Source organism: Penicillium pulvis (assembly GCF_028828015.1).
Source record: "Penicillium pulvis strain IBT 33274 chromosome Unknown contig_23_segment0_segment0, whole genome shotgun sequence".
Classification (NCBI taxonomy): domain Eukaryota; kingdom Fungi; phylum Ascomycota; class Eurotiomycetes; order Eurotiales; family Aspergillaceae; genus Penicillium; species Penicillium pulvis.
Window position 1 is genome coordinate 4,190,232 of NW_026643075.1, and position 26,672 is coordinate 4,216,903.

The 26,672-nt window shown below is 49.0% G+C and overlaps 10 protein-coding genes across 10 annotated transcripts; 6 read left to right on the top strand and 4 right to left on the bottom strand.

Annotated features, from left to right (window-relative positions):
- Positions 1 to 36: 36 nt before the first annotated feature.
- On the bottom strand, positions 37 to 2,224 carry N7503_005857 (FAD-binding oxidoreductase; the record flags this gene model as incomplete). Its single annotated transcript, XM_057065404.1, has 5 exons — positions 37 to 915; positions 969 to 1,007; positions 1,077 to 1,161; positions 1,214 to 1,598; positions 1,672 to 2,224. 5 exons carry the CDS (start codon positions 2,222 to 2,224, stop codon positions 37 to 39), a joined length of 1,941 nt encoding a protein of 646 aa, XP_056923147.1.
- A 704-nt stretch (positions 2,225 to 2,928) lies between these two features.
- On the bottom strand, positions 2,929 to 4,218 carry N7503_005858 (uncharacterized protein; the record flags this gene model as incomplete). The annotated part of the gene is made up of 1 exon (XM_057065405.1): positions 2,929 to 4,218. The coding sequence occupies one exon, from the start codon at positions 4,216 to 4,218 to the stop codon at positions 2,929 to 2,931; it is 1,290 nt and encodes a 429-aa protein (XP_056923148.1).
- A 1,806-nt stretch (positions 4,219 to 6,024) lies between these two features.
- N7503_005859 (3-oxoacid CoA-transferase) lies at positions 6,025 to 8,055 on the top strand. Its single transcript, XM_057065406.1, has 4 exons — positions 6,025 to 6,539; positions 6,607 to 6,801; positions 6,863 to 7,732; positions 7,787 to 8,055. The coding sequence occupies exons 1-4, from the start codon at positions 6,269 to 6,271 to the stop codon at positions 7,975 to 7,977; spliced, it is 1,527 nt and encodes a 508-aa protein (XP_056923149.1). The 5' UTR covers positions 6,025 to 6,268; the 3' UTR covers positions 7,978 to 8,055.
- A 424-nt stretch (positions 8,056 to 8,479) lies between these two features.
- Positions 8,480 to 9,995, top strand: N7503_005860 (CaiB/BaiF CoA transferase family protein; the record flags this gene model as incomplete). The annotated part of the gene is made up of 6 exons (XM_057065407.1): positions 8,480 to 8,566; positions 8,626 to 8,657; positions 8,713 to 8,833; positions 8,886 to 9,390; positions 9,443 to 9,736; positions 9,787 to 9,995. Coding segments are annotated over 6 exons (1,248 nt in total), but the record flags the coding sequence as incomplete, so codon positions are not given.
- A 267-nt stretch (positions 9,996 to 10,262) lies between these two features.
- N7503_005861 (uncharacterized protein) lies at positions 10,263 to 11,031 on the top strand (the record flags this gene model as incomplete). The annotated part of the gene is made up of 3 exons (XM_057065408.1): positions 10,263 to 10,332; positions 10,389 to 10,457; positions 10,514 to 11,031. The coding sequence occupies 3 exons, from the start codon at positions 10,263 to 10,265 to the stop codon at positions 11,029 to 11,031; spliced, it is 657 nt and encodes a 218-aa protein (XP_056923151.1).
- A 1,121-nt stretch (positions 11,032 to 12,152) lies between these two features.
- Positions 12,153 to 13,535, top strand: N7503_005862 (fungal specific transcription factor domain-containing protein; the record flags this gene model as incomplete). Its single annotated transcript, XM_057065409.1, has 1 exon — positions 12,153 to 13,535. The coding sequence occupies one exon, from the start codon at positions 12,153 to 12,155 to the stop codon at positions 13,533 to 13,535; it is 1,383 nt and encodes a 460-aa protein (XP_056923152.1).
- Positions 13,536 to 14,401: 866 nt separating this feature from the next.
- Positions 14,402 to 15,840, bottom strand: N7503_005863 (FAD-dependent oxidoreductase; the record flags this gene model as incomplete). Its single annotated transcript, XM_057065410.1, has 5 exons — positions 14,402 to 14,470; positions 14,523 to 14,796; positions 14,854 to 15,170; positions 15,224 to 15,778; positions 15,826 to 15,840. The coding sequence occupies 5 exons, from the start codon at positions 15,838 to 15,840 to the stop codon at positions 14,402 to 14,404; spliced, it is 1,230 nt and encodes a 409-aa protein (XP_056923153.1).
- A 1,581-nt stretch (positions 15,841 to 17,421) lies between these two features.
- On the top strand, positions 17,422 to 18,554 carry N7503_005864 (uncharacterized protein; the record flags this gene model as incomplete). The annotated part of the gene is made up of 2 exons (XM_057065411.1): positions 17,422 to 17,662; positions 17,722 to 18,554. The coding sequence occupies 2 exons, from the start codon at positions 17,422 to 17,424 to the stop codon at positions 18,552 to 18,554; spliced, it is 1,074 nt and encodes a 357-aa protein (XP_056923154.1).
- Positions 18,555 to 18,937: 383 nt separating this feature from the next.
- N7503_005865 (transcription factor domain-containing protein) lies at positions 18,938 to 21,022 on the top strand (the record flags this gene model as incomplete). The annotated part of the gene is made up of 2 exons (XM_057065412.1): positions 18,938 to 20,484; positions 20,539 to 21,022. The coding sequence occupies 2 exons, from the start codon at positions 18,938 to 18,940 to the stop codon at positions 21,020 to 21,022; spliced, it is 2,031 nt and encodes a 676-aa protein (XP_056923155.1).
- A 2,441-nt stretch (positions 21,023 to 23,463) lies between these two features.
- pab1 (polyadenylate-binding protein) lies at positions 23,464 to 25,761 on the bottom strand (the record flags this gene model as incomplete). The annotated part of the gene is made up of 2 exons (XM_057065413.1): positions 23,464 to 23,620; positions 23,681 to 25,761. The coding sequence occupies 2 exons, from the start codon at positions 25,759 to 25,761 to the stop codon at positions 23,464 to 23,466; spliced, it is 2,238 nt and encodes a 745-aa protein (XP_056923156.1).
- Between the last annotated feature and the right edge of the window lie 911 nt (positions 25,762 to 26,672).

Here is a 26,672-nt window from a genome sequence, read left to right on the forward strand (position 1 = left end):
TAACGCCTGACCAACAGTACTCAATAACTACACGAGTCAAATCTTCAAAGAGCCAGCACTGGGGCTCATACCATTGCCCTCGGAAGTTTCGTTCTTCGCACTCATTTCCCAACCACGTCCACGATAACGAGCCGGCCAAACACCCGACTTTCCAGGGGCCATGATACCATTCGGATCCAAGCAGTCCTTGATTTTCTCATTGAACTTCAACAATGCCCCGTCGTTCCAGTTATAGGTGCCAGCAATTTGATCCATGAACGCAAGGTGTGTGCGATACTCGCCATATCCTTGCTTCGCTGCATCGTCAATCATAGCTCGAAGGCTCGCTCGTGCATTATTTCGCATGACGGGATCATCGCGGTTGAAGACAATCTCAACAATAAGGTGCATTTCGCGCAACCCCACAACGAATGTTGGGAATAAGTCCAAGTCAAACTCTTCACAACGTTGGCGCGCAATGTCCCACAGAGCCGTTGCATCTTTACCTCGGACAGGCGAGACAGGACTGAATGCCACATGCCCACCATTTGGGTGCCAATTCACCCAGCGAAGCTCTTCAAGCTCAGGAACCCCTGACGCTACACGGTCACGAACCCAGAAATAGTCTTCTGGGGGCAATGTCGATGGATCGATACGTCTGGCGCCAGGAATCTTCATAAACTCCTTTTCGATGATATCCAATTTGTACTTGCGGATTTCCGGGGGGCCGTAAGACATGCCATAATACAGCCATGCGCAGTCACCGTGGGAAAGCTGTTTGGCGACGTCGTGGATGATATTGTCGGGGACGCGACCCTTGCCGTTGTAATAATGGCTTCGCGGCTTGCCCTCAAGTCCAACCTGAAGACTGACATGGCGAAGCTGAGCAACGTTCTCGAGGATCATGGCAATTCGCAGGGGGCGAATGATTTCAATCTGAGAAATGTGTCATTATATGATGATCAGTAATTTCTTTTGGTCTGGCTTACCAGCTGGGCGAGGTCTTCCTCCTTGGGGAAAGTATAGAGCTAGAATGAAGTCAGCAGATGTTCTGTCATAGCTGGGTTCCATGAAGGTCGCAAAGGTTGCAAACATACATAGGCTTCATGTCCGCCAGGATTGGGCATCAAGCCAAAGCCCATCTTTGTCACGATTCCCAAATTTGACTGGGAAAACAGGCCACTGCAGAGAATATGAGTATACCAATCCAACATCGACCAGAGGTATTACATACTCTGGAGTAGGCCCAAATCCAGGAGCGAATAATTGCCAACTATTATTTCCCGGCAGAGCTCCCATGCCAGTCCTGATTGCCTCGCCAGTTGGAAGAACCACTTCCATGCCGGAATGCATGCCCCAGTGGTCTCCGTAAGGCGTATAACCAACACCGCGGTCGACGGCATTCCCTAGCACGGACCCGCCTCCAATATCGGGGACATCAATCCAAAGATGCTTGTAGCCACGAGCTTGGATCTCTTCATACAACGCAAAGTATGTGACACCCGGCTCCACAAGACACGTGCAGTCGTCGGGGTTGATGTCAAGGATTCGGTTCATTCGCCTTCCAAGATCGATTACAACTGCACCGCGGACTCTAGGGGCTGCTCCTCCGTAGCCGTCTTTTTGGAAAATAATGTTAGTGTTCCATCCATCCCCATGCCGTGAGAAGTTGTGAAACTACCGAATACGTACAGTTTCTTCCAATGGAGATCGGTGAGATGGGAATTCGATGTTCATTGGCCCATCGTACAATTGTCTGTACCTCCTCTGTACTACTAGGATAGACTACAGCAGAGCCAACGAAGTCATCTTCTTCCGCCACATGCATTCCATCGTGGGTATTCGGATCTAATGTGCGGTTGCTTAGTACTTGACCCTCCAATCCTATCGTATTTCGCGTCGCGTTTGCGCTTACTCTCAATGTACCTGTCGAAAAATGGGTTAATTTGACATGCCTTCTGAACTGATACCCGGGTGTGAGTAAATACCATCCGTCAACCAGTTTCGTTACCAATTCAACATTCTCTTGACCAATTTGGCCCTGGAGGCTTTGAATTGCCTGGTCAAATGCAGAACGACTGACGCCCTGAGGCAATGCTATCTGTGTCCGGTTGCTCTGAGGCTTAGTAGCGATCTCAAAAATCCCTATTTTGGCTTTATGGGCCTGATCAAGCAATCTTTCTGAAATCCCATTGTGCTTCTCAGACAGGAGAGGCGGCCGGGTGATATTCTGCTTGGTAGTCATTTCGTATATGAATGAAAATGCCCAAGCTAGAAGATGTCTAGTCCTTCGGGCAAATATGTACTTTTCGAGCTCAAGAATCTAAACCCCTCCTTTTATAACATGCGAGGGGTAATTCCGTTACTGAACACGTTGACAAATTGTAGACCTTGCGAGTAAGCAACATGATTGGAGAACAGATGGCTCAATGCATATGAGGAGTGAAAAAGCGGAGGAATTCCACTTTTCTTCGGCACTGCAGCGTGGAGAACTAGGCCAATGCATTCTTGATCACTCCAGGTCTCTTCCCTCGCCCCGCTATTACCCACCATGCAGACCCCACCGCCAAGGCCTTGCACTGCAGATCAACGGGGTCAAACGGCTGACGATTTCTAGTGTGGTGCCCGGCTTTATGTTTCTAGGAGGGCATTGAGCGAAGTTTCTTCACGTAACAGCTCATCGTGCGGTGTAAGCATTTTATTGTTTAGTATTTCCGTGAAATTTCATCAGTCACCTGTGAATGCATGCCGCCTTTACGGCTCATGCATAAATATGTCGATTAAAGGCATGTGTATGCACTTTGAGACTCCCTACCTTAGTAGCTACCATAGGCTGAGCGCATCTTCCCTTCCGATTTCCCCACCGTGAGCAAAGAGCATGGAGATCCCTTTCGAAGAGTACATATCGCTCCTACGCTATAATTATCCATACTTAAGTCAATACTTGCCTTAGTCAACCATCTTAGCTGCAAATTTTGCGTGATCCAATGGCGTATGCTTTGCCAAATCACTCGCATTGACAGCGCCATTAGCAAGTAACTTCTCAGCCACATCGAGGTGGCCATTTCTTACCGCGGCATCGAGCACAGTGTGATTTGATATGGCGAAAGTTCCATTCACATCTGCTCCCACATCAATCAAAAATTGAACGATCTCGGTGGCACCCACCCATGCCGCACAGTAAAGGGGACCTCCCTGAGAAAATCCGTCACGATCATCATGCAGTCCATTCGGATTCGCACCATGAGCGACCAGTAACTTCACAATTGTGAGATAGTCTCCCGGTGTGCCTGATTTATGGAGAGCTCGATAACCCATCTTATCAAAAAAACACCCAGGACCTCGCTGGTCGGACATGGTGTTAGGGAGATGCCATCGGCCTTCCCTAATGGGCTCGCCAACACCTGCCCGTGCAGCATATTGCAGGGGGCTCATTCCTCTTCCATCACCTTTGTTCACATCTGCGCCCATTTCGAGAAGCATTCTCACGACTGCATATTGTCCGCCTCGAGCCGCTTCCATCAACGGTGTCGGGCCTATTATGTCCATACGACCGCCCTTCATACAGTCGACATCTGCACCGAGCGATATGAGTAGTCTCATAATCTCTTCTTGCCCTTCAAAAGCAGCATAGTGTAAAGGAGTCAGGCCATCTTCGTCTTCTAAGCCGATTGAGTCCCCTAGGTCGGCCCCTTGATCTAGCAGCAACTGAACCATTGTGAAGTGCCCTGACTGGGCTGCATAGCTCAATGGTGTCCGATGTCTCGAGCACTTTGTGTTGGCATCTGCTCCGGATTCGATCAGATATTGAGCAAATTCCTGTTGGCCGTCTCCCGCTGCCCAGCTGAGGGGGGTGCGGTAGCTGTAGCCGTCTTTCTTATCAATATGTCGCTGGAGACCAATAGACACCTGATGATCCAAAATCATTTGCCATATTTCGAAGTCCCCATCCTCGGCTGCGTAGCTCCATGCTGTGCGGCAATCGGAATCGATTTCGTCTCCTTTTGCTCCCAATTTCAGAAGTTTTTGCACGCCTGATTTTAGACCATATTTGACGCACAGGGGCAGTGCAGAGCCATCATACCTGGATAAATTGTTCTGAAAGAGATAGTCCCCGAGGAGGTTTTTCAGACGGTGATTTGCTTGGAGAAAGGAGGCGATGTCCAAATCTTCTGAAAGGAATGTGGCGATATGAAGAATTAACTCGTTTGGTAATGCGAGGATCGACATCGGAGGCATGGTATTTTTTGGCAGATTTCTTGTGTATGCTTTGGAACTTGGGTAGTCAGGTTGCCTAGCTTCTGATCATTCCGGCATTTCATGGGATTATTCAAAGTTGAGTCATCTCGTATCAAGGGCCCACTTCAAGCGGTTCTTCCGCGTAGCAAGAAGGCGCTAGACTGAAAGCAAAACGGGACTAGGGTCACATTTAGAGAAGTTTCCGTAGTTGAATGACTATTCTCTTTTCTTTTCTGGCCGCGCTACTACCACCGCCACGACCTTACACCGCAGATCAATTACTGAGCAGATTTTACATAATTGAATAGAGAAACGAAAGATATATGTAAAATGAAAATACCAAGGCTCACTGCCCCTCTTAGGCAACCCTTCCACGGCCCTAGAAAGAAACTTGCGAACACCAATGGAAATAAAAGTGAAAGACCTGGACGCTTATTCTGCCTGCAATTCCGTCAAGCAAGTCCGATCTGAGGTACCTACGTCCCCAGAGCATTTGTATTCCTTTCTGATTGCCGAGGAGCCTTGATATTTTTGCTCCATTTCGAAGTATCCACCTGGGCATCGGCCACCCAGCATATACATCTTCATATACTGTAGAGAAGGTGAATCAGGGGCATGTTCTAGGCCCGAGCCGCCTGTACTACCGCCAGCCTAATCGTCACCTTTTCCATCACCCCACTATACTACACACCATCTCCCAGTTCCGTCGAAAACAAAGCGAAGCAAAGAAGATTGCGCATCAACGGCAAAAACAGAACCAATCGGAGGACCAATGACTTGTGCCATAGGTAAATTTGGAGGATTCTGGCGAAGTACAGTATGATGTCGCCCTGGCGGCCCGGCCCGCGATTTTACGAGCCCTGGAGAAATACTACACTTGTCGCGTGGACTCACCCCAATACAAATAATCAGGGAAGATAAGGTATCAAAGTTGGTGGAAAGCTTTTCTGACATTAAAAGTCGAGTCTCGCGGCGCTAAGATTATACCGTATACGTGTGCGAAGTGTATAGAACCGAGAATTAATCGTGAATGGTTCAATGATGGTAAGTGATTATTGAGTGAGGCATGCGCCTTCAGTTTCGAAAGGGCTGCTATTAGCTGCTCAAACGTTCGCCGATGAGACAATTCGGCGCAATTTTTTCCAAGCCGAAAAGCACCTCTGAGAATTTTGTGATCCTGAAAGGGCAGAAAGGGCTTGGCTATGCTGCGAGAAAAGAGTTGTCAAGTGTGTTAATAAAGCAGATTTCAAGCATGATTGGTCAGAACATAGATCTGTAACAAGATCCATGCAGAACAAGCGGGGACGCGATGGAACCTCCCACTAGTCTTCACTACACTGAATGGGGCAGATATGACGTTAAATTCAAAGTTCAATGGGGTTAAATCTCCGGTTCAGATCATGGAGAACTTTAATGCAAGTGCCGACAGGAGAGTTGTCGGGAGGACCAGGAACGGCATTGCCGCCCAAGAGAGCTAGATCCCGACAATTGCACTTTGGCTGCCGAAGGCGAGTCCCGTGTAAATTACGTGTTATATTACCGTTAAATACCAAACATATTTCACATTCCGTTTAGTGGTTGGAGCAGAATGTGTAATTTTCAATTCCACCACAACATTTGTTGCGAGTAAAAAAGGATCAGAAAAATCTCTTTTTAGTATATGGAGATCGTGTGACATCGCGCTTTAACTTCCCACCTCCACATCTTGAAGAACCCCCCAACTTTTCCCACCCCGCAAAGATGCAGGTGGTTTTGTTGCCCCCTTCTGACTAACTTCGGGTAGTGATGTGGGGTCGGCTTCCGATGGCGGCAAAGGGCTTAGGGAGCAACACCGCGAAGCACTCCGATATGTGGGGAAGGAAGGCGGTGGCCACCCCGGGCAGGCCCGGGTAAGCGTTTTTTCGGCTTCTCTGGATCAGTGTCTAGCCGAAAATTGCGGGTTGGGGCACTGGGGTAGATAGCTTCGCGATGCTGTTCTTTTTCTCCTTCTCTCTTCTTTCTGCTGGATCAGAAAGACCTTCTCCCAGACATTCAAGGTAGTCGAGACATCATGTCGCGGCCTCTCGCCCCTGTGATGTCGGTGTTCCGCCCTATCTGGCGGCGGAACTTCTCTGCTTCCACCTCCAAAAGCGCCATTAACAAGCTGTGCGCCTCTGCCAATGAGGCTGTCAAGGAGATTAAGGGTTCATCGACTGTCCTGGTTGGTGGATTCGGTTTCGCTGGCGTTCCTCTCTCTCTGATCAACGCAGTCCGGGACCGCCCCGAGGTCAAGGACCTGACCGTTGTCTCGAACAACGCTGGTATGCCTGGTGTTGGTCTTGGTAAGTGCAATTGGACACCCAATTGAGTCAGTGAGGGCTTGTAGCTAATCACGCTATCTCCTTGCAGGTCAATTGCTCGAGACTAAGCAGATTAGCAAGATGATTGCTTCGTTTATTGGCGAGAACAAGTTGTTCGAAAAGATGTACCTTGGTGGCGATCTGGCTCTGGAGCTCACTCCCCAGGGTACTATCGCAGAAAAGTGCGCCGCAGCTGCTGCTGGCGTGCCGGCTTTCTACACTCCCGCGGCTTTCGGCACTATCGGTGAGTTCATATCAAGTGCACGGTTCTACCCGCGAAATTAGGCTGACCCAGGTTAAAATAGTGCAAACTGGTGAACTCCCCGTTCGGTATAACAAGGATGGTACTGTGGCTGAAATGTCCAAGCCTAAGGAGACTCGTGTCTTCAACGGCAAGCCATTCATTCTGGAAGAATCTATCTATGGTGACTACGCTCTGGTTAAGGCCCACAAGGCCGATCGTCTGGGCAACTGTCAGTTCCGCATGTCTCAAAACAACTTCAACGAGTCCATGGGCAAGAACGCCAAGTACACCATCGTTGAGGCTGACCACATTGTTGAGGTTGGTGAGATCTCCCCCGAGAACATCCACCTCCAGGGTATCTACGTCGATGCTGTCATCCAGAGCACCGAGGAGAAGCAGTTCGACAAGATTGTTTACGCCAAGGACCCCAGCGAGATGCTTGCTGGTGGTAACAGCGAGGCCACTGCCCGCCGTGAGCGTATTGTCAAGCGTGCCGCCAAGGAATTCAAGGACGGCATGTACGTTAACCTTGGTATCGGTGTTCCTCTCCTCGCTCCCGCCTACCTGCCCCCTGGTGTTGAGGTCGTTCTGCAAGCTGAGAACGGTATCCTCGGTCTTGGTGACTACCCCAAGCCCGGCCAGGAGGACCCTGACCTGATCAACCCCGGCAAGGAGACCGTCACTTTGAACCCCGGTGCTTCCCTCTTCGGCTCCCAGGAGTCCTTCGGTATGATCCGCGCTGGTAAGATCGACCTCACCATGCTCGGTGCCCTCCAGGTCAGCCAGTACGGTGATCTCGCCAACTTCATGCTTCCCGGAAAGGTTAAGGGTGTCGGTGGTGCCATGGACTTGGTCGCCAACCCCGAGAAGACCAAGGTCGTCGTTACCATGGAGCACACTGACAAGAAGGGCAACCCCAAGATTCTGCCTAGTAAGTTTTTGTTCATCCCCTCCATCAAAACCACAGCTAACAATCAATTCTCAGCCTGCACCTTCCCCCTGACCGGTCCTCGCTGTGTTTCCACCATCATCACTGACCTCGCCGTTTTCGACTGCAGCCCCACCGAGGGTCTGACATTGATCGAGCACGCCGAGGGTGTCACTGTTGAGGAGATCACCAGCAAGACTGCTGCTACTTTCAAGGTCTCCCCTGACCTGAAGCCCATGCAGCTGTAAAATTGCATTTGAATATATACATTAGAAATGGGTCTGGAACCGGTGTCTTGTTTTATTTGCGAATATCAATACTCCCAGTGGTAGATTGAATTGAATTTTATTTTTCACAAAGATTATAATTACTTTGTACAGACCTTTTGAAGCCACTAGAACTGCCACAGTTTACCAAATAATCCATTTCAATGGCAGCTTCCTATTCTTCCCTAACGAAAAGTCACGAAAAATGAGCCTGTGCTGCATGTGTGAGCTTATGTGGGGTCGAACCCACCTGCAGATCAATCAGTGGGGCTCCCCACGAGCAGTTTGCGATGAAGGTGGTGCTAATTGGAGAATTTAGTACCGCAGTCCCTACGTAATCGGTGAAATATTGAAATATTCTGAAGTCAATTGTTAACCAGTGAAGGCAGCTGCAATGTTGTCCTTACATGTACAACGCATATCTACCCTGGGGAGGACGGCTTCACTGTTCGGTCGCCCAAACTCACAATGTATATTTCGCAGAATTGCTACAGGAACCAAAGCTGTGGAGAGCAAGAAGCTCCCGCTCGCAGGTGTGCGAGTACTGGATATGAGTCGGGTCCTCGCAGGGGTACGTATCAATGCCGAAAGCCTATCTGGAAGCGAGAATTTGGGCTGACGCCCAAACAGCCATACTGCACACAAATTCTGGGTGATTTAGGGTATGTAGGAAATTAGACATCAGGGAAGGAAAATGCTCATGGTTTATACACACAGAGCGGAGATAATCAAGATCGAACACCCCATTCGAGGCGACGATACCCGTGCCTGGGGTCCACCTTTTGCAGCATACACAGACGGTCGAGCTGGCAATGGCGAAAGCGCATACTACCTTTCCGTATGTATATGGTCAATTCATTGGCTTACAAAGTTTTACTAAAATCTTCCAGGTCAATCGCAACAAGAAGTCGCTCGGTCTCTCTTTCGCCCACCCGGAAGGTGTCGAGATCCTCCACCAACTCGTGCGAGATTGTGACGTGGTAGTAGAGAATTACCTCCCCGGCTCTCTGAAGAAATACAATCTCGACTACAAATCATTGCGCCAGATAAACCCGCGCCTCATTTATACCAGTATCACGGGATATGGACAGACGGGTCCCTACAGCAGCCGACCAGGTTTTGACGTGATGGTTGAGGCGGAGTTTGGTCTCATGCACCTGACTGGTACTCGAGATGGGCCACCTGTGAAAGTCGGGGTTGCCGTGACGGATTTGACGACGGGGCTATATGCGTGCAACTCCATCATGGCGGCTTTGTTGGCACGGGCGAACACGGGAGAGGGACAGCACCTCGATGTGTGCTTGAGTGATTGTCAGGTGGCGACGCTTGCTAATATGGGGGAGTCGGTGTTGATTAGTGGGAAGAAAGATTCTGGGAGGTGGGGTACTGCTCACCGTAAGAAAAGCAAGTCTCTTGGTATTCTGATGAGATACTAATAATGAATTAGCTTCCGTAGTTCCATACCAAGCATTCAAGACGGCTGACACGGATATCTTTGTTGGGGGCGCCAATGACCGACTATTCGGAATACTGTGCGATAAACTCGACAGGCCGGAGTGGAAGACCGATCCACGCTTTATTAGCAACAGTGATCGTGTCCATAATCGATCAGAGCTCGAACCGTTGATTGAGGCTGAGTTAATGAAGCAAACAACGAAAGTGTGGCAGGATCGTTTTGAAGGAAGTGGGCTGCCCTTTGCGGTCGTGAATGATGTTCAAGGAACAATGAATCACGAGCATGGTAAGTTCTCGCAGGAGTTTCGTCGATGGTGCTAATAATTGTTTCAATAGTACGTGCTCGTGGAATGGTTCAATCCATTGATCATCCTGCTTGTGGACCGATCAAGGTCATCAGCCCTCCCGTCAAGTACTCGAATGCCGAGCCTAGTATTCGGAGCCCACCGCCTCTTCTGGGTGAGCATACTGAGGAGCTGCTGAAGGTCATTGGTTTTGATACTGCTCGAATTGGGGAGTTGAAGAAGAAAGGGGTCGTTGCATAGCTAGCATTATGTACAATTATGTATACTGTATCTAGAGAATCATAGAAAGAAAGACGAAGAGCTCGATTTACTGGCAGTGTACTAAAACGCGAGCATAAGACATGGATTTTCGGATCCGGGCGTCGACCCCCGGCTCGGATCCGATGTAGTATCAAGTAATATAAAGGCAAAACACATCGCTATCCGCTTTTATAACCAACCCGAGGCTCTGAAGACAATCTAATATCACATTTGAAATATTAATACTATCTTTACACAAACGCAAAAATGCGGGTTCTTGTTATTGGCGCAAGTGGTCGTACAGGCAAGCTAGTCCTCGACGAACTCCACAATCGAGGTATGTTCCTATCAGCCTCATATCAACTTGATACAAAAGCAGCTGACGAATGGCAGGACACCAAATTACAGTGCTGGCTCGCAATCCAGCAGCATTGGAAGGGTATAAAGTTGATGTCGTCAAAGGTATGACAACAAGGCAGTATCTGCAAGTTACCCCGACTTACTATTTGAAATGACAGGCACACCCACCAACATGTCCGATATGAGAGAAGCGTTTAAGCGAGATACCCCAGAAGTCGTTATCGTAACCCTGAGCGCACCTCGAACCAGCGATAGTCCCTTCGCCGCAGTGATTTCCCCACCCCGCCTAATGGCCGATAGCAATGCCAACGTAGTGGCAGCTATGAAGGAATTTGGTGTTCCCAAAGTGGTTGTTCTTCAAGCTTTCGGGGTTGGCGATTCATGGTCGAATATGCCATGGATATTACAATTGCTGATGAGCAAGTCCAACATGCGACATCAGTACGAGGACCACAACAATACCGACCGTGAAATCCGTGCGAGCGGAGTGACTTTCGTTTTTGTCCGGCCTTCCCGGCTGGTGGACAGCGATGTGCTGAAAGTTCGCGAATGGCCTGGAGATGGCAGAGGTGTTTCGATGATGGCGAGTTCTAGTCGGAAAAGCGTTGCTCATTTCCTGATCGATGCGGCGATCGAGTCCAAGTGGGACAACACGGCGCCGGTAATCACAAACTAATCCTGCTGAACAGAAAGCCTACTTTGTCGACACTGGATTCGTAAATGTGTTACAGTTTTTGTCATCTAATCCAAAAAAATCAAGATTTAGCTCCAAAACGTGCACAACTTCGAGATCCAAACAGGGAAAGCGTGAAAAAGTCAGATCCAACATTGGGGGCTGAAGGCTTGGCACTGCTCGTACTCTTTGGCATTGTCAGATTGCTTCGATCTCTGTCTACTCCAGCAATGGAATCCCAATCCCGTAAAAGACCGCGGCCTGTGGTATCGTGTCTGCGATGCCGAGAGAAGAAGCTGAAATGTGACCGGGTGGCGCCCTGTCAGAATTGTGTAAGAGGGGGGGGTACGAGGCGGAATGTGCTTATCACCAACAACCCGATGCCGTTGACCCACACTCGCAGCCAAAATCAAAGCGAGCCAAAATAGCCGAAGCCAACGAACCAGGGACACTGTGGATGGGCCCGAGTATCGGCATCATCGAGGATCTACAGCAGCGGGTCCTGAAGTTGGAGTCCCTCCACGCGATAAGACCTCACGCTAACAACTACGGTCTTAGAGATGCATCGATTCAAAATTCTTGGTAAGGCAAATTGAATACCTGAGTGTTTTCTGCATTCCTGTTTTCTTCGCTGACTTGGCAGAATAGGCCACGACCAGAGATCTCCCAGTCAAGCTCATCATACTTGGGAACTTTGGTGGTCAAGGGATCTCGATCGAGATATCATGGACAGAATGATAGGATTACTCTTTTAAATCAGGTTTGTCTTTCATAGAATACAACGATCTCTATGCACTGACAGCCTCCAGTTCGCAGAAGCTAAGACCTTCATTAATCAATCCTTGAACAATCCCAATTTGGTTGGACTAGCCAAAGAGGTTCAGTTTCTACAGAACAAATCCCAGGCACCAAACGACTCACCAGAGTCACTCTCGGGCATAGAAAGCTTTCCTGAACTCCAGAGTCTTCTGGGTTCGTTGCCTTCAAAAACTGTCTGTGACCAACTGCTAATTGTGTACACCAAAAATGTCGAGAAGAACCTCAGAATCCTACATATTCCCTCTTTCCTTGCACGCTACAACGCCTTTTGGGCTACCTCGGACCATGAAACGTCGTTTCTTTCCATGTTCATCCCTCTCCTTACCGTGGTTTTATCCATCTCAGTCATCACTGAAACCGCGCCTCCTTCGCCAGAGTATTCCCCGTCATGGGACTACCTGAAGCAACATGCAGTCGGTGCGGTTCACGCTTGGATGCAAAAACTTCCACGAAAGCCAAGAACCGACATTTCAACTCTACAGGTAAGGACACTGTTATTACTGACCCGCCAACTGAGACAGGTCTCGCTCGAGGAACTCTGGAAAGAAAGTGGCTCGCTCGTGCGCTCTGCAATGGTGATGGGGCTTCATGTCAACTTATCACAATCCAAGAGCCTGTCGCCTTTCCAGGCCGAGTGTCGACGTCGGTTGTGGGTTTCAATTGTCGAACTGGACCTGCAGACAGCTATTGCTGCGGGGATGCCTGTCATGACACCGGCACTTGACTTGTCCCCTCTCACACCTTCCAACCTCAACGATGTTGACTTTGATGAGTCAACCACTGAACTCCCTCCATCAAGGCCCGTGGATGAAGAAACCGACTCTTTAGCGCAAATCACTCTAGCTCAATCTCTCGCACTCCGTATAAGGACCATGAACTTGGTTCAGCATACGAATCCCGAGGAAAGCATAGAAGAATGCCTTAAAAACGGCCAACAGATCGAAGAGTCTTTACAAATGATTCCGCCTCCTCTAAAATTATACGATTCTGACAACAGTGATCCCGCCTTTGTTTTGAATCGCGTGATTCTGGATGTTCAAATCCGCCGTCCACTTCTTTCGCTTTACAGACCTGTTCTTGCCAATCTACCACCTGATGACCCTTCTTTTCTTGAAATCCAACGTGCTCTCCTTGATTCATCCATCGCAATTCTTGCATATCAAGACATTTTCGATCCAAACATTTTCGATCTTGACATCCCCAATATCAACTCATACTGGAACATCTTCCATATCTTCTGCCAGAATGATATCATTTTAGCCGCTCTCACTGTTTGTGAATATCTGAAGTTCGTTAATCAACAATCATCCATCCACTCTTCCTTCAATGAATTCAATCAACAAAATCAAAACAACACCATCAACCCACACCTTACCAACCACGCCCTGTCACATAACAAAGCAAGTTTGACTCGTTTGGTTGAGAACACAATCGACAGTTTAACTCGTCGTATTGGTAAAAAGGGCACCAACATGAAAGACATTCTTCTTTTATCAGTCGTCCTTCAATCCGTCCGCGCTCGTGGCCCCACAGAACAGAAAGACCGCCGCATGTCTCACGGAGCAAAGAAAGCCTTGTCCGCGTGTCGACAGAACCTTCTATCTGCGGCGAATGAAAACATCTTCGCTTCCCATTTCAATAACTCAAACCCGCTATCAAACTACGAGGTATATCTAACTCCAGGATGACAGACCTCTTTGCTGATTTTCCAGTCTCCGGATGTAGTGTTACCACCTGACGTCTCTGCTCAACTGAACCAACCCTCCCCTTCCATGCCTGACCTCCTGCAACAATCTGCCTCCCTCGCTGCAGAATTCGATACCTTTCAGAGCGATCTCTTCACCTTTGATGATGGGTCTTTTATGTGGAATATATGATTGGCAATTTTTTCCCGCCCAAGGACATGTTGGGAAGGACAACAACAACAACAAAGGGGAAAACAAGAGAGGAGAGAGAAGTCTAAACCGAAGACAAACAAAACAAATACCAAAGGCAGCGTGGTAGCACAACCTGAGGAAGCTCCGACAACCAAGGGCAATACAGCGCCATACTGATGACCGACCATCAGTGCTCAACAACATTCACGATCCTCTCATGAAATAATGCGATGCTATATGGTCAATGGCAAATACGGCATGCAGCGTGGAGGCACAATCTGCAGGGCCATTGACTACAGCGATGAGGAAGCATCGATGCCGAACAATAATCCACGACGTCTCCGTTACTCACCAAATATCGGATTGATATCTCGATTGAAGATGGTATATGACGAGTTCAATCTAATATCCAACATGGAAGCATAAAGGAAGTGGCGCACAGCGGAGCGGGGGAAGCATCAATCGCGTGACATCGAGTGGTTATTACCAATAATTTGAAGCCTGTTTCGGTTCACATCTCGTGGCAAGTGAGTGCTTTGTACGTATACTATCAATGCAAAAATACATGCCCTTGCTACATCTTATTGCATCATGCATCCTAGGTTTGGAATAAAGTAGATGATGAGATTTATCCAAGTGTCAGTCCCTAGATTCGCAAAAGGCCACCCAATCCCTCGCTATAGATTCGCCCCCTCAGCTCGTTTTGAGTAATACTGCGTCATATCATGCTGAAGCACATCCAAGCCCTACATCTCAGGTTAACAAGCGATTCAGGATATCGAGATAAATTAAACTTACCAAAACTATACTCTTCGCAGTTTCGTCATCAGTCTCTCCCTTAACACAAAGCTGGAAAAACTCATCATTCTCGCGAGCCTTGGTCGGGTCCTGATCATACAGCCGTCTGAAATTCTCACGGGACATGGGATCGATGATCTCGGCCCAAATGCGTTTGCGAATTTCACTGTATTTATTGAGGATAGTCTCGTCCGCAAGACCCTTGTGAATACCCATAAATGAATCGAAGAGACTTCCAACATCGGCAATACCGCCTGTTAGACCAAGTCCACCGCTAAAAGTTAAGTCAGTATTGAATCGCGCCAGCTTAACTGGGTAGTAGAGTGCCTACAATGGGTTACAGAGATGCGCTGCATCTGCTGCAAGGAGGATCCTTCCAACTCGGAAACTTGGCGCGCAGCGCTGTTGCAGCTTATACGGGCTGATATTGGTAACTTGATATTTATCAGGAGTAGGGTTCCCAGGTAAGAGTTTCTCGTAGTGCTTGGGCTGTCGAGCAATGTATTCTTCTTTGCTCAGCCCAGGCTTATCGCCGTATGTGACGCGCCAGAGACCATCGGTTGTGACCCGAGCTGCCATGTACCAATATTCAGGGTGGACGACGAAATTGCTGTCCCAGTATCCGAAGCGGTCGAAGTCATAGTAAACCTGATTCTGTGTTCAGTAACAAATCCTTGTCAAGCCACACGAATGGATCTTACGTTGGTTGCGATAATCTGCGCATTCAGTGTTTCTCCTGGGTATTCAGGCCCGAACAGCTCTCGGCGCACAGTACTGCTGGCCCCGTCACAGCCAATAACATAGTCCGCCTCAGACCTTTGAAGACCATTCGGTGTTTCGGTCTCGACCCACGCCTGTCCCTCATCCTGACCTATGCGCACGACTCGATGGGACCATTTAACTTGCGCCGTTGGTTGCCGCTGGATATGTTCGTAGAGCAACTCCCCCAGTCGATCCAAAGGAAGTACAACCATCTTGGTGGGATAATCATCAGGAAGGACAGCATGGTTCAAGCCTGCGATAAAAGTGCCATCGAATTGACGCCACGCAAATCCAGCAGGTTGGAACCCTCGTTCCTTAATATCTTCAAGAGCGCCAGCTCTCCCTAATTCGTATACTGCTGGACTTGCATAGTGAGCAGCTCGAGGCTGTTTGTCAACATCGGAACCAGCATCTAGCAGTTCGACTTCAATCCCCTGTTTCGCGAGCAAGAGGCCAAGGATTAGACCTGATGGTCCGGCTCCGACTATGATCACCTAGAACGAGTTAGTTACAGTCGTCAGTTCCAGAAAATGCGCAGTACCTTCTTGATCCCCATGACTTTGAATTCTGCTCAGCGGAGAAGGGGTAGGAGTATTGTTTAAAAAGCCAATTATCTGATTCAAGAAAGTTAAAAGGGTCAGGAATGGCCCCTCTAGTGGAGTCAGGTAGTCCACCCCCGCCGTGGGGCCAGTCTTGGACCGCCTGCTATTGCCATGCAAAATCGCCATTATACTTTAAGTGGTTCGGCGATAATGCGGGGGAAGACTGAGTGGGGTGCTTGTCCGGGGGGAATCCCGAGAGCCCGCTGCACCAGTGATAGTACTGTGGTCCATCAAATCATAGGAAACTCTAGCTTGTAGATCTGAGCCTCTGCCTCATTTTCACCAAAGAAACTGCCTTTGAAAATTGACGGAAGGTGCACCATCCCAGGAACAGCTGGTTTGCGGAGGTGTAGGTATACTGCCTTCTAAGGGTTCTTCTTGATCGTCAAGCGATCCCCAGTGAAGCGTATGAGATGTTCGGGGGTATTTCTCACGGTGCTCATCTAGACCAGATGATACTGAAGATCGGTATGGTCCGACAGGCAAACCTTCTGGTCTGTGCGTGACTTGATCGTCGGTGTCGTCGATGTTTCTCTTTGTACCTCGGGAATTCTTTTTGTTGGGCGAAGAAACAGCCGTTTCACTAGTGCTTTGATGACTTGAATCGTCGGTTTTCCAACTTGTGCAAACCTGCTGCCATTTTCGAATGTTCTCTGCGGTATCCAGAGGATACTGAGCCCAATGATCGATGCCCTTCTTCTCTATCCTCGCCAAAGGTGCATATGACGTTCCGAAGTCTTTTCTGGAGCTTGCTTCCTCAGTAAATATTGCCTTGAGCTGGCCATCTGGAACATCAGATAGCAATTTAAAAAGAACGTTCTCGGTAACCTGGAGGCGGTGCTCTAGTGTTTCAACATAACCCTTTGCCGGACCTCTTCATCTAGACTCAGCCTGTATGTTTATATATTCCTAGATAATTGCACCTACCTTTTCAAATGCTCGGGCCATTCACACGGTCGATTGTACTCTAGGCACTGCCCACATACCGGTCTGTTTAGCGATGTTAGTGACGATCTTGGAAGATTCTTTCTAATCCTCACTTCTCGCCACTACACTACGTTGCAGGTTTAGTGACCTGCTCATAATTTATTAGATAGAAAGCATACCTTCTGTTTCCTTGATCGGCAAGCGGTGCATGCCGTTGTGGCTCTTGTCGGTCCTTTCTGAGGTTTTGGCATTTTGCTTGCTGGTGAAGAGAAGTGCAAAGAAGAACACAGGGATGCTTTAATTATACCCAGGAGTAAACGATACAGCCAAGAGCGATTATGCGAGTTGATAATACTGTATCTTCAAGAGAAGATACAACAAGTCAGGTAGGAGAGATGAAGCTGTGAGTGCGGGGGATTGAATCGCCTGAAAGTTCTGCCGACCGCCATTCAACTCTGGGAAGCTTCCCTCTATACTTGTATTTAAAGCACTTTTTCGCCCATATACTGGCTCTTTTATTCTTATTAAAAATTTATTTGATTAAAGTGATACTCTTCATTCTTGCTTGCACATCTATTTCGATTCTTATATTTCTTCTACGCTCCATTATGAGTGCCTCTTATCAAATCGCATCCATTCCGGGTGACGGTATTGGCCCAGAGGTTGTCAGTGCCACGATTCAAGTCGTTGAAAAATTGGCCAAAACACTCGGAACTTTTCAGATCAATTTTACACATATACCATGGGGGACCAACTACTATAAGGAACATGGGCGATACCTCTCGGAAGATGCCTTGACCACTCTGCGGAAGTATGATGCCGGACTCTTCGGCGCGGTAGGAGATCCAGGTATGATGTATAACCAAACCTATTTTTAAGTTCAAGCCTTGAATACTTACATATACTAGATGTCCCGGATCACATCTCCCTATGGGGCCTGTTACTTGCCATCCGAGGTCCTCTACAGCTTTATGCCAACGTTCGACCGGTGCGTACATTCCCGGGAACGAGATGTCCCCTCAACACCGCAACTGGGGGTATCGACTGGATGCTAGTGCGTGAGAACTCTGAAGGCGAGTATTCAGGCCAGGGAGGCCGCTCGCACATTGGACAGCCATGGGAAACCGCCACGGAGGTAGCCGTATTCACACGAGTCGGAATCGAACGCATTATTCGATTTGCTTTTGAGACTGCACAGTCCCGGCCTCGGAAGCATCTGACAGTCGTTACAAAGAGCAATTCCATGCGTAATGGAATGGTCCTCTGGGATGAAATCGCGGCGTCTGTTGCTAAGGACTTCCCCGATGTTACTTGGGATAAAATGCTCGTGGATGCAATGACAGTCCGGATGGTATGGAAACCGGAGTCTATTGATACAATTGTCGGCACCAATTTACATATGGATATTCTTTCGGATCTGGCTGCTGCGCTGGCGGGTTCTATTGGTATCGCACCGTCTAGTAACTTGGATCCGACTCGCAAGAATCCATCCTTGTTTGAACCCGTTCATGGGAGTGCCTTCGATATTATTGGAAAGGGCATTGCCAACCCAGTTGGAACATTTTGGTCTGCAGCGGAAATGCTCACTTGGCTGGGAGAGAAGGATGCCTCGGCTAGGTTGATGCAGTGTATTGAGAATGTTTGCGCTGCTGGTATTTTGACGCCTGATTTGGGTGGGAGCTCGAATACCCGGGGCGTAGTCGATGCGGTTTGTGCTGAGATTGAGAAACTGAAGGCTTGACTCTAGGTCTTGGAATCTTGCTGTGGCTAGCTGCCGGCGGCTTCAAGAAACGTTGACCGAGGCTTTGCTTGAAACTTAGCAAATAAGCAATATATGCATATCGTACATTTCAGAGTAACTTCAATGCAACTGTTTATTTGTACAATGGTCGGTTTGACATAGATAATTTGATCATTAATTATGACTAAAATTGTAGAGTTTTGGGCTATACAAATAGATGCAAGAGCCAAGTTTTTCAACTGTCAACTGTACAATGCCGATGTCGGTCGACTAGAAATTGCTTAGTAATATCTGCTCGAACAACTCCATTTTCTCTTATGGCGCAAAACTCTATACTTCGGTGATTCATGCGTATCTTTTAATATCGCGATGTCCAGGTCGACATGGCACCTCCTGAATATGCACCCGGAACGTCGGAGATTGGCTCCTTGACCGCCCATTCCAATGAGGACAGTCAGTTCGTCGGTAGCTCCAGCGGCGTCTACTTCATCAACACTGTCAAGCGAGCATTTTCAAATGGACAGGATGAATCTGAATCCCGAGAGACCGAGTTCCCCACTGCGGAAGATACCCTTGTTGGTGTGGATGATTCATCACGGCACAAGCGTCGACGCACAGAGTCCAGAAATGGACCAGCCTCATTAGGAGGGGAACCTTCTGTATCATGGAGATATGATCCTGCTCTCACCTCTTCTCTGGGAGCTGCACCACCTCCCGAACTAGGAAAGGAGCTCATGATGTCGTACTTTAAAGTGTGGCACCCGCTGTTTCCGTTCCTGCATGGTCCTACCTTCCTGCAGGCCATGGAGAAATTGTACTCCAACAGTCCCACACCTAATGACTCGGTTGATGACTCAACGTCGGAGCACAGAGCTACCTGTTGGACAATTATTCTGCAATGCATATACAATCTAGGGAGCCTCTTGCATCCTGATCTCCAACTCCCAGATTCCTGCAAAATCCAGTCACCCGGTGGCATGACACCTCTCCTCTCGACATTGGCGTCTAGACATGATATTGTTTCACTGCAAGCGTTGTTGGCCATTCAGGTATATCTTGTTGCGACTATGTCTCTTCGATTGGCATCCACATTTGGAGGATGTGTTCTGCGCTCAATGCTCCATGCAGGGTTACATCGATGTCCATTTCGATACAGTCAGCTCTCATCGCATGACCGACAGCTGAGGAAGCGTATTTTCTGGTGCGCGTATGCAATTGACCGGTATCTGAGCCAGGCACTCGGCTTACCGCTCGGGATACAAGACTCGGATATTGATGTCTGTTTGCCAGCGGCGCCTGAAATGCATTCCCCACGACTTATCAGGAATCTGAGTATGCATCCTGCGAATATAGATCGTCGTGGGACAGCTGTCGCTCGGTCACCTTCTTTTGTGGAGGGCTCCGGCGAGCGTCAAACAACGAATCACGGAAATAAAGAAAGCGTCATAGCAAGTTATGTCGATTCTGGAACACTTACCGGTCGCGCACTGGAACTATTTCATAAATCCATTCTGGTTCGCTCTGTACGCCGCAGCTCAGTACTATTCTTAGTAACTGATGTGCATAAGTGGTGGAATAGCTTACCTCTTGAGCTCCAAGGGAAGGGGTCAGGCTACGGAAAGGAAATCCAAGATAAAGGTGGCAGTGATGATCCCTTTGACTTTGGCCCTTTTTTCACTGTGCTATATCAGCACCTAATCTTGATCATTCACCGGCCATCCTTATCTTTGGATCCATCAACTGCGGAGTTCTGCTCGGGGTTACAGACATGCATTGGTGCCGCACGAGGAATTCTCGCTGCGCTAAAAACGCAACTGGAGCTTCGACAGGCTTTATTCTGGCCTGGCTTCTTATCTGCTGCCTGGATGTCAGGCTTGGTTCTCGCATTTGCTTGTCAGTTGAAGCAATATGTTCTCGCAAAGGGTCTACAGTGAGTCAATGTTGTTACACGGCGCTTTGTCGCACAGATGCTGACTCTTATTAGGGAGATCGATGAATGTTCAGAATTTCTTCGTCGCATGTCTAGTCAGTGGGAAACTGCTAGACAATGTCACCATGCCTTGTCTTTGTTGTCTACCAAGATCAAACAAATGAATAATGAGCAGCAAAGCCTAGCAAACCCTCACGCATACGCTGTGAGCACACCAGACAGAATTGACAACTCTATTAATTCACTTGATCGAAACAGATCTCAACAAGAGGACATAAGTTCTGCCGAGGGTCACCATACAGTGGCTGGGTATCCGAGCATCATTCCCGAGCCACGACCAGAAATCAACCCAATGCCTTCCAGATACAATGAGTCGGGCAACGATTCTATTCTAGCTGAGGATCTGGGCTTTCAAAGTGAGGATGCCGGATACTTGGCCGGAGGATCCAGCTTTGACTTGAACATGGTTGACCTCCTAGACGGAGCGGATTTCGACTCCCTATTCGACCTGATCGGTCAACAATATCCTAGTTTTTAAGTACATCTAGACATACACTAACACCTAAAAGATCATATGTAATATTTGTGGTCAGAGACTTTAATATACTTGAAGTATCTCCATCCCCTGTTTTCTCCCATTAAAGAAGAAAACTGGTTATAAGCCTGTATAATAGCCTCCCACCCACCCGGGTGGTTCTCTTCAATGGGGTTGGACTTATCATCAACTCATAGTATCCGTCTTCCGTGTGCTGACCGAGTACCAAGCCAGGTTCTTAGGACAGTCCAGCCACTCGCATCATGTTCGTCTGACAAGACCCATCACACTGTGTACTGTAGTCACCCGTCCACTATCCATTAAAGAAAGCCCATGCTGCACCAGCATCTATGAACATTTGCTCCTTTTAAATTGACATGCCCATTTCAGACAATGAAAGCTCATCGCACATTCTATCTATAATCCTTCTTCGCGAACCTAGAGATGACCGATATCTAAAGGAGTAACTTGGCCTTGGCTCTCACGACGCAGTACAACACCAAGGTCCCAATCAAAGGTAACAGCCAAGGGTTCTTTTTTGCTGGGGTAGCCAAAAGCGTGTATATTAAAGAGCTATGCAGAGCAATTGAGAACACCTGAGCAGCCTCAAAGCAATAAATAATCCCGTTAAAAATGATACCAGCGGAGCAAGTGACTGGTTGTGCCTGCGCTTGGGACGTCAGCTAAACCCAAAAAGTTGGCTACGCATGGCTAATGAAGATATATAGGAGGAGGATCATTATTATTAAATATTCCCTGCTAACTTTTAATAAGGAATATCGCTGGCTTGATAAAAATTTATATCCATATTCATATTAGCTATCCTAGTAGCTCGCACCCAATAGTAACCTAGCTATTATACAAGGTTCCTGACTCCTAGAAGCAGGCAAGACTTTACGAGAGTATTAAAAGCCTTATACTAACTCCCACTTGCGTTTCCTATTAGAAGCGGGAAAAGGAAGGACGAAGCAGAGAGCATAGGACTATATAGAATATCGAGCTATAGGGATAGATATAGAAGAAAGATACAATGCTATCTAGCAGTCAAGGCGCAGGAAACAGCCCAGGGAACAATCTTATGGCTCTAATGTTTTCGTCAACAGCAAGACTCAGGTCGACTCGTCGACGCCGACTACCTCTATAACCAGGATATGCTATCAATTGCTGTAAGAAGGAGGCAACCATACACAGTCGCATAAAGATCTAACATAGCCAGGCAAACGTCTAAAACTCCCCATCATAGAAGGAATGATTTTCTCAGCAAGAGTAGATCTTACCGCAGCCAATTCTTGGGGGTTCAGCTAACGTCCCCAACACCATAGACCATGAGATTCGGACTGCAACCACAGACATGGACTTTTCCGCCAAGACAGGCGCGGACGACGAGCCAGGCAAATGCACAAATGCCGGCGTGGATTAAGTGCTGGATAGATATGACTGATCTCCGAGTAATTAGTGATGGACCAGTGAGCAGCCAATCACACTCACTGAGCCTGAGCCCGGACTAAGATTTTACTCAGTGAGCCTGACTCTAAGCCCCCTCATAGAATCGGCGGCAGCTGGGATAGGAAAGCACCTCCCCCCTGTTTCTATCACGAGTTTAGTCATAGAACGAAATAATGAAAACAACTTACGCTGTATGATCACGGTCATGCGTGCATAAGGGCTGACATTATTCTAGGGGCTAGACGCTGCAACCCTGTGTACCTACTACGGTATGTACCTACTACAAACCCGAATCAGCGCTAATTTCAGGAGTCATCGGGTACAGACAGGCAAATACGTCAATTGACTAACGAATGACTGAAGCAAAGCGGGCTCTTGACCATCTCATTCTTATCAAGGCACTGTACCCTCGTACTCAGGCACAGTAGAGACAGCACAAGATACCCATCCGCGAGGAAGACATACTCTATGTTACACTCGTGTAGCAGTAAGACAAATACGTGGAAAACTCATAAAAAAAAAGCAGAGTTTGGGGGATAGGAAGAGAAAAACGTCACAACTCCCTCCCAGAAGACAATAAAAGGGATAGATAGAAAAATGCCACATGCGGCGCCCAAGATAACTTTTACCGACCCCCCAATACAATGCCAGTCCCTCTGTACGTGCTTGTCATCCGAAAACTTCCCGCAATGATCGGAAGTGTACTAGGTAGATAAGAAAGAAAGAGGAAGAAAGAGAGAATCAACGTGTCGCGTTCCTAGACACCAGTAGGTGACACTGCCTAACACAAAAAAAAGAACTTTTCAAACCGAGGGATATCAGGATCGGATGGGACAGAGGGAAAGAGCCAGAACAGGGTGTTAATGTAAAAAGAAAGGGACAAGAAAGAAAAAAAAAGGTCATCAAAACGTGCATCCAAGTTTCCGAGAGGCGGTATGTGGGTTGGGTATCCAATCACAGCCGTCATTGATGCGCTCGACCGTTGCGAGAATCATCCCTTAGGACTTGTTCTCCTCCGAGGAAGCCTCCTTGGGGGCCTCCTGGGGCTTGGTCTCGGCAGCCGACTCACCCTCGGTACCCTTGTTCTTCATATACTCATCATAGACGTTAATGGCCTCATCGACCTTGGCGCGGAGAGCATCCTCCTCGTCGAGCCTGAAAAGAGAGTATTAGTACATGGCAGGTGGAAACTGGGGTGAAAGGGGAAGAACTTACAGTCCAAGGAGCTCAGTGTTGTCCATCTCCAAGAGCATACCGGTGATCTTACCAGCAAGCTCGGGCTGTTGGGCCTGGATCTTGGGGTAGAGAGCCTCACCAAGCATCTGCTTCTGCTGCTGAGGGGGAGCAGCGGCAAAGGTCTGGTGGTTGATACCGCTGGAGGAAACGGCCTCCTGGGCGGGCTGACCGGCAGGAGCGGGCTGGCCACGGCCACGACCCATCTGAGGACCACCACGGCCACCAAAGCCAGGACCACCACGCATGTTACCCATGGGCATACCGGGGACCTGACCACGGCCACCAGCACCACGACCGAACTGACCCTGCATGGGGTAGCCCATACCGTTGGGAACACCGCCGGGAACCTGCATGTTCATGGGCATACCCTGGAAGTTAGGGGGAGGAGCCATGCCGCGGCCACCCTGCTGACCGGGGAAACCAGCGGGGTACTGGCCGGGGCGTCCACCAGGGATTCCCATAACCATACCGGGCTGAGGAGGGAAGGGCATACCACCACGCTGAGCACCGGGAATGAAGCCCTGCTGGGCGGGGTTGTAGTAGACAGCCGCGGGCTGCATGTAAGGCTGGGGCATACCAGCGGCAGCGGCGGCCTGCTGCTGACGGATGGTGTTGCGGGCCTGGATGCTGGCCTCGAGCTGGCTGCGGCGAACATCCTTGCGCTGAGCGAGAGCGACGTAAAGGGGCTTGCCGTTGACCATGCGCTGATTCATCTCAGTGACAGCCTTGGAGGCCTCATCGGGGCTGCTGAAGCAGACGAAACCGAAGCCCTTGCTCTTGCCAAGGAGCTTCTTCTCGCCCTTCTCGCCCTCCTCCTCGCCCTCCTCGGTCTTCTCCTCGGTCTTCTCCTCGGTCTGCTCCTCAGTCTCCTCCTTCTTCTCCTCGGTCTTCTCCTCCTTGGCCTCGGTCTCCTGCTCGGCCTCCTTCTCCTCGGAGTCGGGGCTGGGAGAGCGGTCGGTCAGGCTGTCGCGCATGACCTTGGCGGAAGTGATGGTTCCGTAGGAGACGAAGAGCTCACGGAGCTTCTCGTCATCGACATCATCAGTCAGGTTCTTGACGTAGAGGTTGACACCCTGGTACTTGGAGGCCTTCTCGAGACGGGCAGCCTCGTACTGCTTGCGGAGCTCCTCCTCACGCTCGTGCTTCTTCTGGGCACGACCAACGTAAAGCTTCTGGCTCTTGATGTCCTTCTCGTTCATCTCGTCGACGGCGGCCTGCGCAGCCTCGTGGGTGGAGTAGTTGACGAAACCGAAACCACGGCTCTTACCGTCCTGGTCGTGGCTGAGGGTAGCGGAGGTGATCTCACCGAACTGCTCGAACATGATGCGGAACTCCTCATCGGGGATCTCAGTGTCAAGGTTCTTGACGTAGATGTTGGTGAAGTTAGCCTTCATCTCCTCGAACTTGCTCTGGCGGTCCTTCTTGGAGATGTGGTGACCGACGAAGACCTTCTTGTCGTTCAAAAGCATGCCGTTAACGTGCTTGATGGCGTTGTTGGCGGCCTCGGCAGTCTCGTAGTGGACGAATCCGTAACCCTTGGAGTTGGCGAACTCATCCTGGGCGACCTTGCAGGACAGAATGTTACCGAAGGCAGCAAAGGTGTCGTGCAGAGCCTTGTTGTCAATGGCGTTGTCCAGGTTCTTGATGAAAACGTTGCCCTGGCCAGTCTTGCGCAGAGCGGGATCACGCTGAGACCACATGATACGGCAGGGCTTGCCCTTGATGAGGGTGTAGTTCAGGTCCTCCAGAGCACGCTCACCATCGGCGGTGTTGTTGTAGTTGACGTAGGCATAACCGAGCGAACGGCGGGTGACAGCGTCACGGCAGACACGGATGGAGGCAACCTGACCAATGGAAGAGAACAGCTCGTAGAGCATGGCCTCAGTCACGGAGGGGTCGAGCTCACCAACGTACAGGGAAGCGGAGTGAGGCTGAGCATTGGCACCCTCGCCGGCGGTCTCGACGGCGGCGGCAGCGGCGGGAGCACCGTTGGCCTCGGGGGTGGTGCCGTTGGCATTGCTGTCAGCGACAGGGGGGGTAGTGGTGGCTTCGGCAGACATATTGACTGATTTTCTTTTTTACTGCTTAAAGTTTTAGCAGGCATTCATTAGGATCCGGGTGTGCGGGTGTGCGAAAGTGCTTTTTCATCGTTACACAACATTCGCAAAATCTCTCTTTGTGGATGAGTCATTTTGTTGAAATGAAAGAGCAATGATGGGGAAATTTGAAAGGAGAAGTTGCCGTACAAGCGACACTGTGATGCCCTTCTCATAAAAACAAAGTGTGTTTGTGTTCTTGAATGGACGCGGTTCAAGAAGGTGACCAAGACCGTGACAAAATATGGTATGATGCAATTCAAACAAAAACAGCTCCAATTCAAAGCAGTGCGTAGTGGGGGGGGAACGTGGGCAGGAGGGGATTGTTTCGAGGGGCGCGACCAACCTGGAAGAACGGGTGAAAGAAGTTCGACACACCGCACAATGGAGGGGGAGATAAGATAGGGATTTGAATTTTCGAGGGTTTTCTGGGTTTTTTTTGTAATTTTTTATGACTTTCGATAAGAGGTTCGAAAGGGAAAAAAGGGTTCCCTAAGAAAGAGAGGAGGGGAAAGGCAGACGAGGGTTGGAGAAAGAAAATTAATGTGAAGGCGGTTTTTTTCCAGAAAACTCAGTCCGTAACTGAGTGCCCCCACTTGCCCAGATCTGGAAGGCGGTGAGTGATTCTTCACTTTGTCTTTTTCTTTGTACTGGATCAGGTGATTAGCCACATGATACTCTACTTGGAGTAGGAATTGGTACTTGATGGTTAATTCATACTATTTTACGTCTAGACAATACTACTGAGAAGGAGGGGAATCAAAGAAATGCCATCCATAAAGAATTTTTTGGAATCCACCAATACAACACTCGGGAGATACGGAAGATAGAGAGGAGATACGCGGATTTGTTGTGTCCACAATTTGCATTCCTTA

What these genes read in the sequence shown, in the direction of transcription:
- N7503_005859 (XM_057065406.1), top strand. Translation starts at nt 6,269, where the DNA reads ATGTCGCGGCCTCTCGCCCCTGTGATGTCGGTGTTCCGCCCTATCTGG. An exon ending in TATGCCTGGTGTTGGTCTTG is followed by an intron (nt 6,540 to 6,606) that starts GTAAGTGCAATT and finishes ATCTCCTTGCAG; the next exon opens with GTCAATTGCTCGAGACTAAG. An exon ending in CGCGGCTTTCGGCACTATCG is followed by an intron (nt 6,802 to 6,862) that starts GTGAGTTCATAT and finishes AGGTTAAAATAG; the next exon opens with TGCAAACTGGTGAACTCCCC.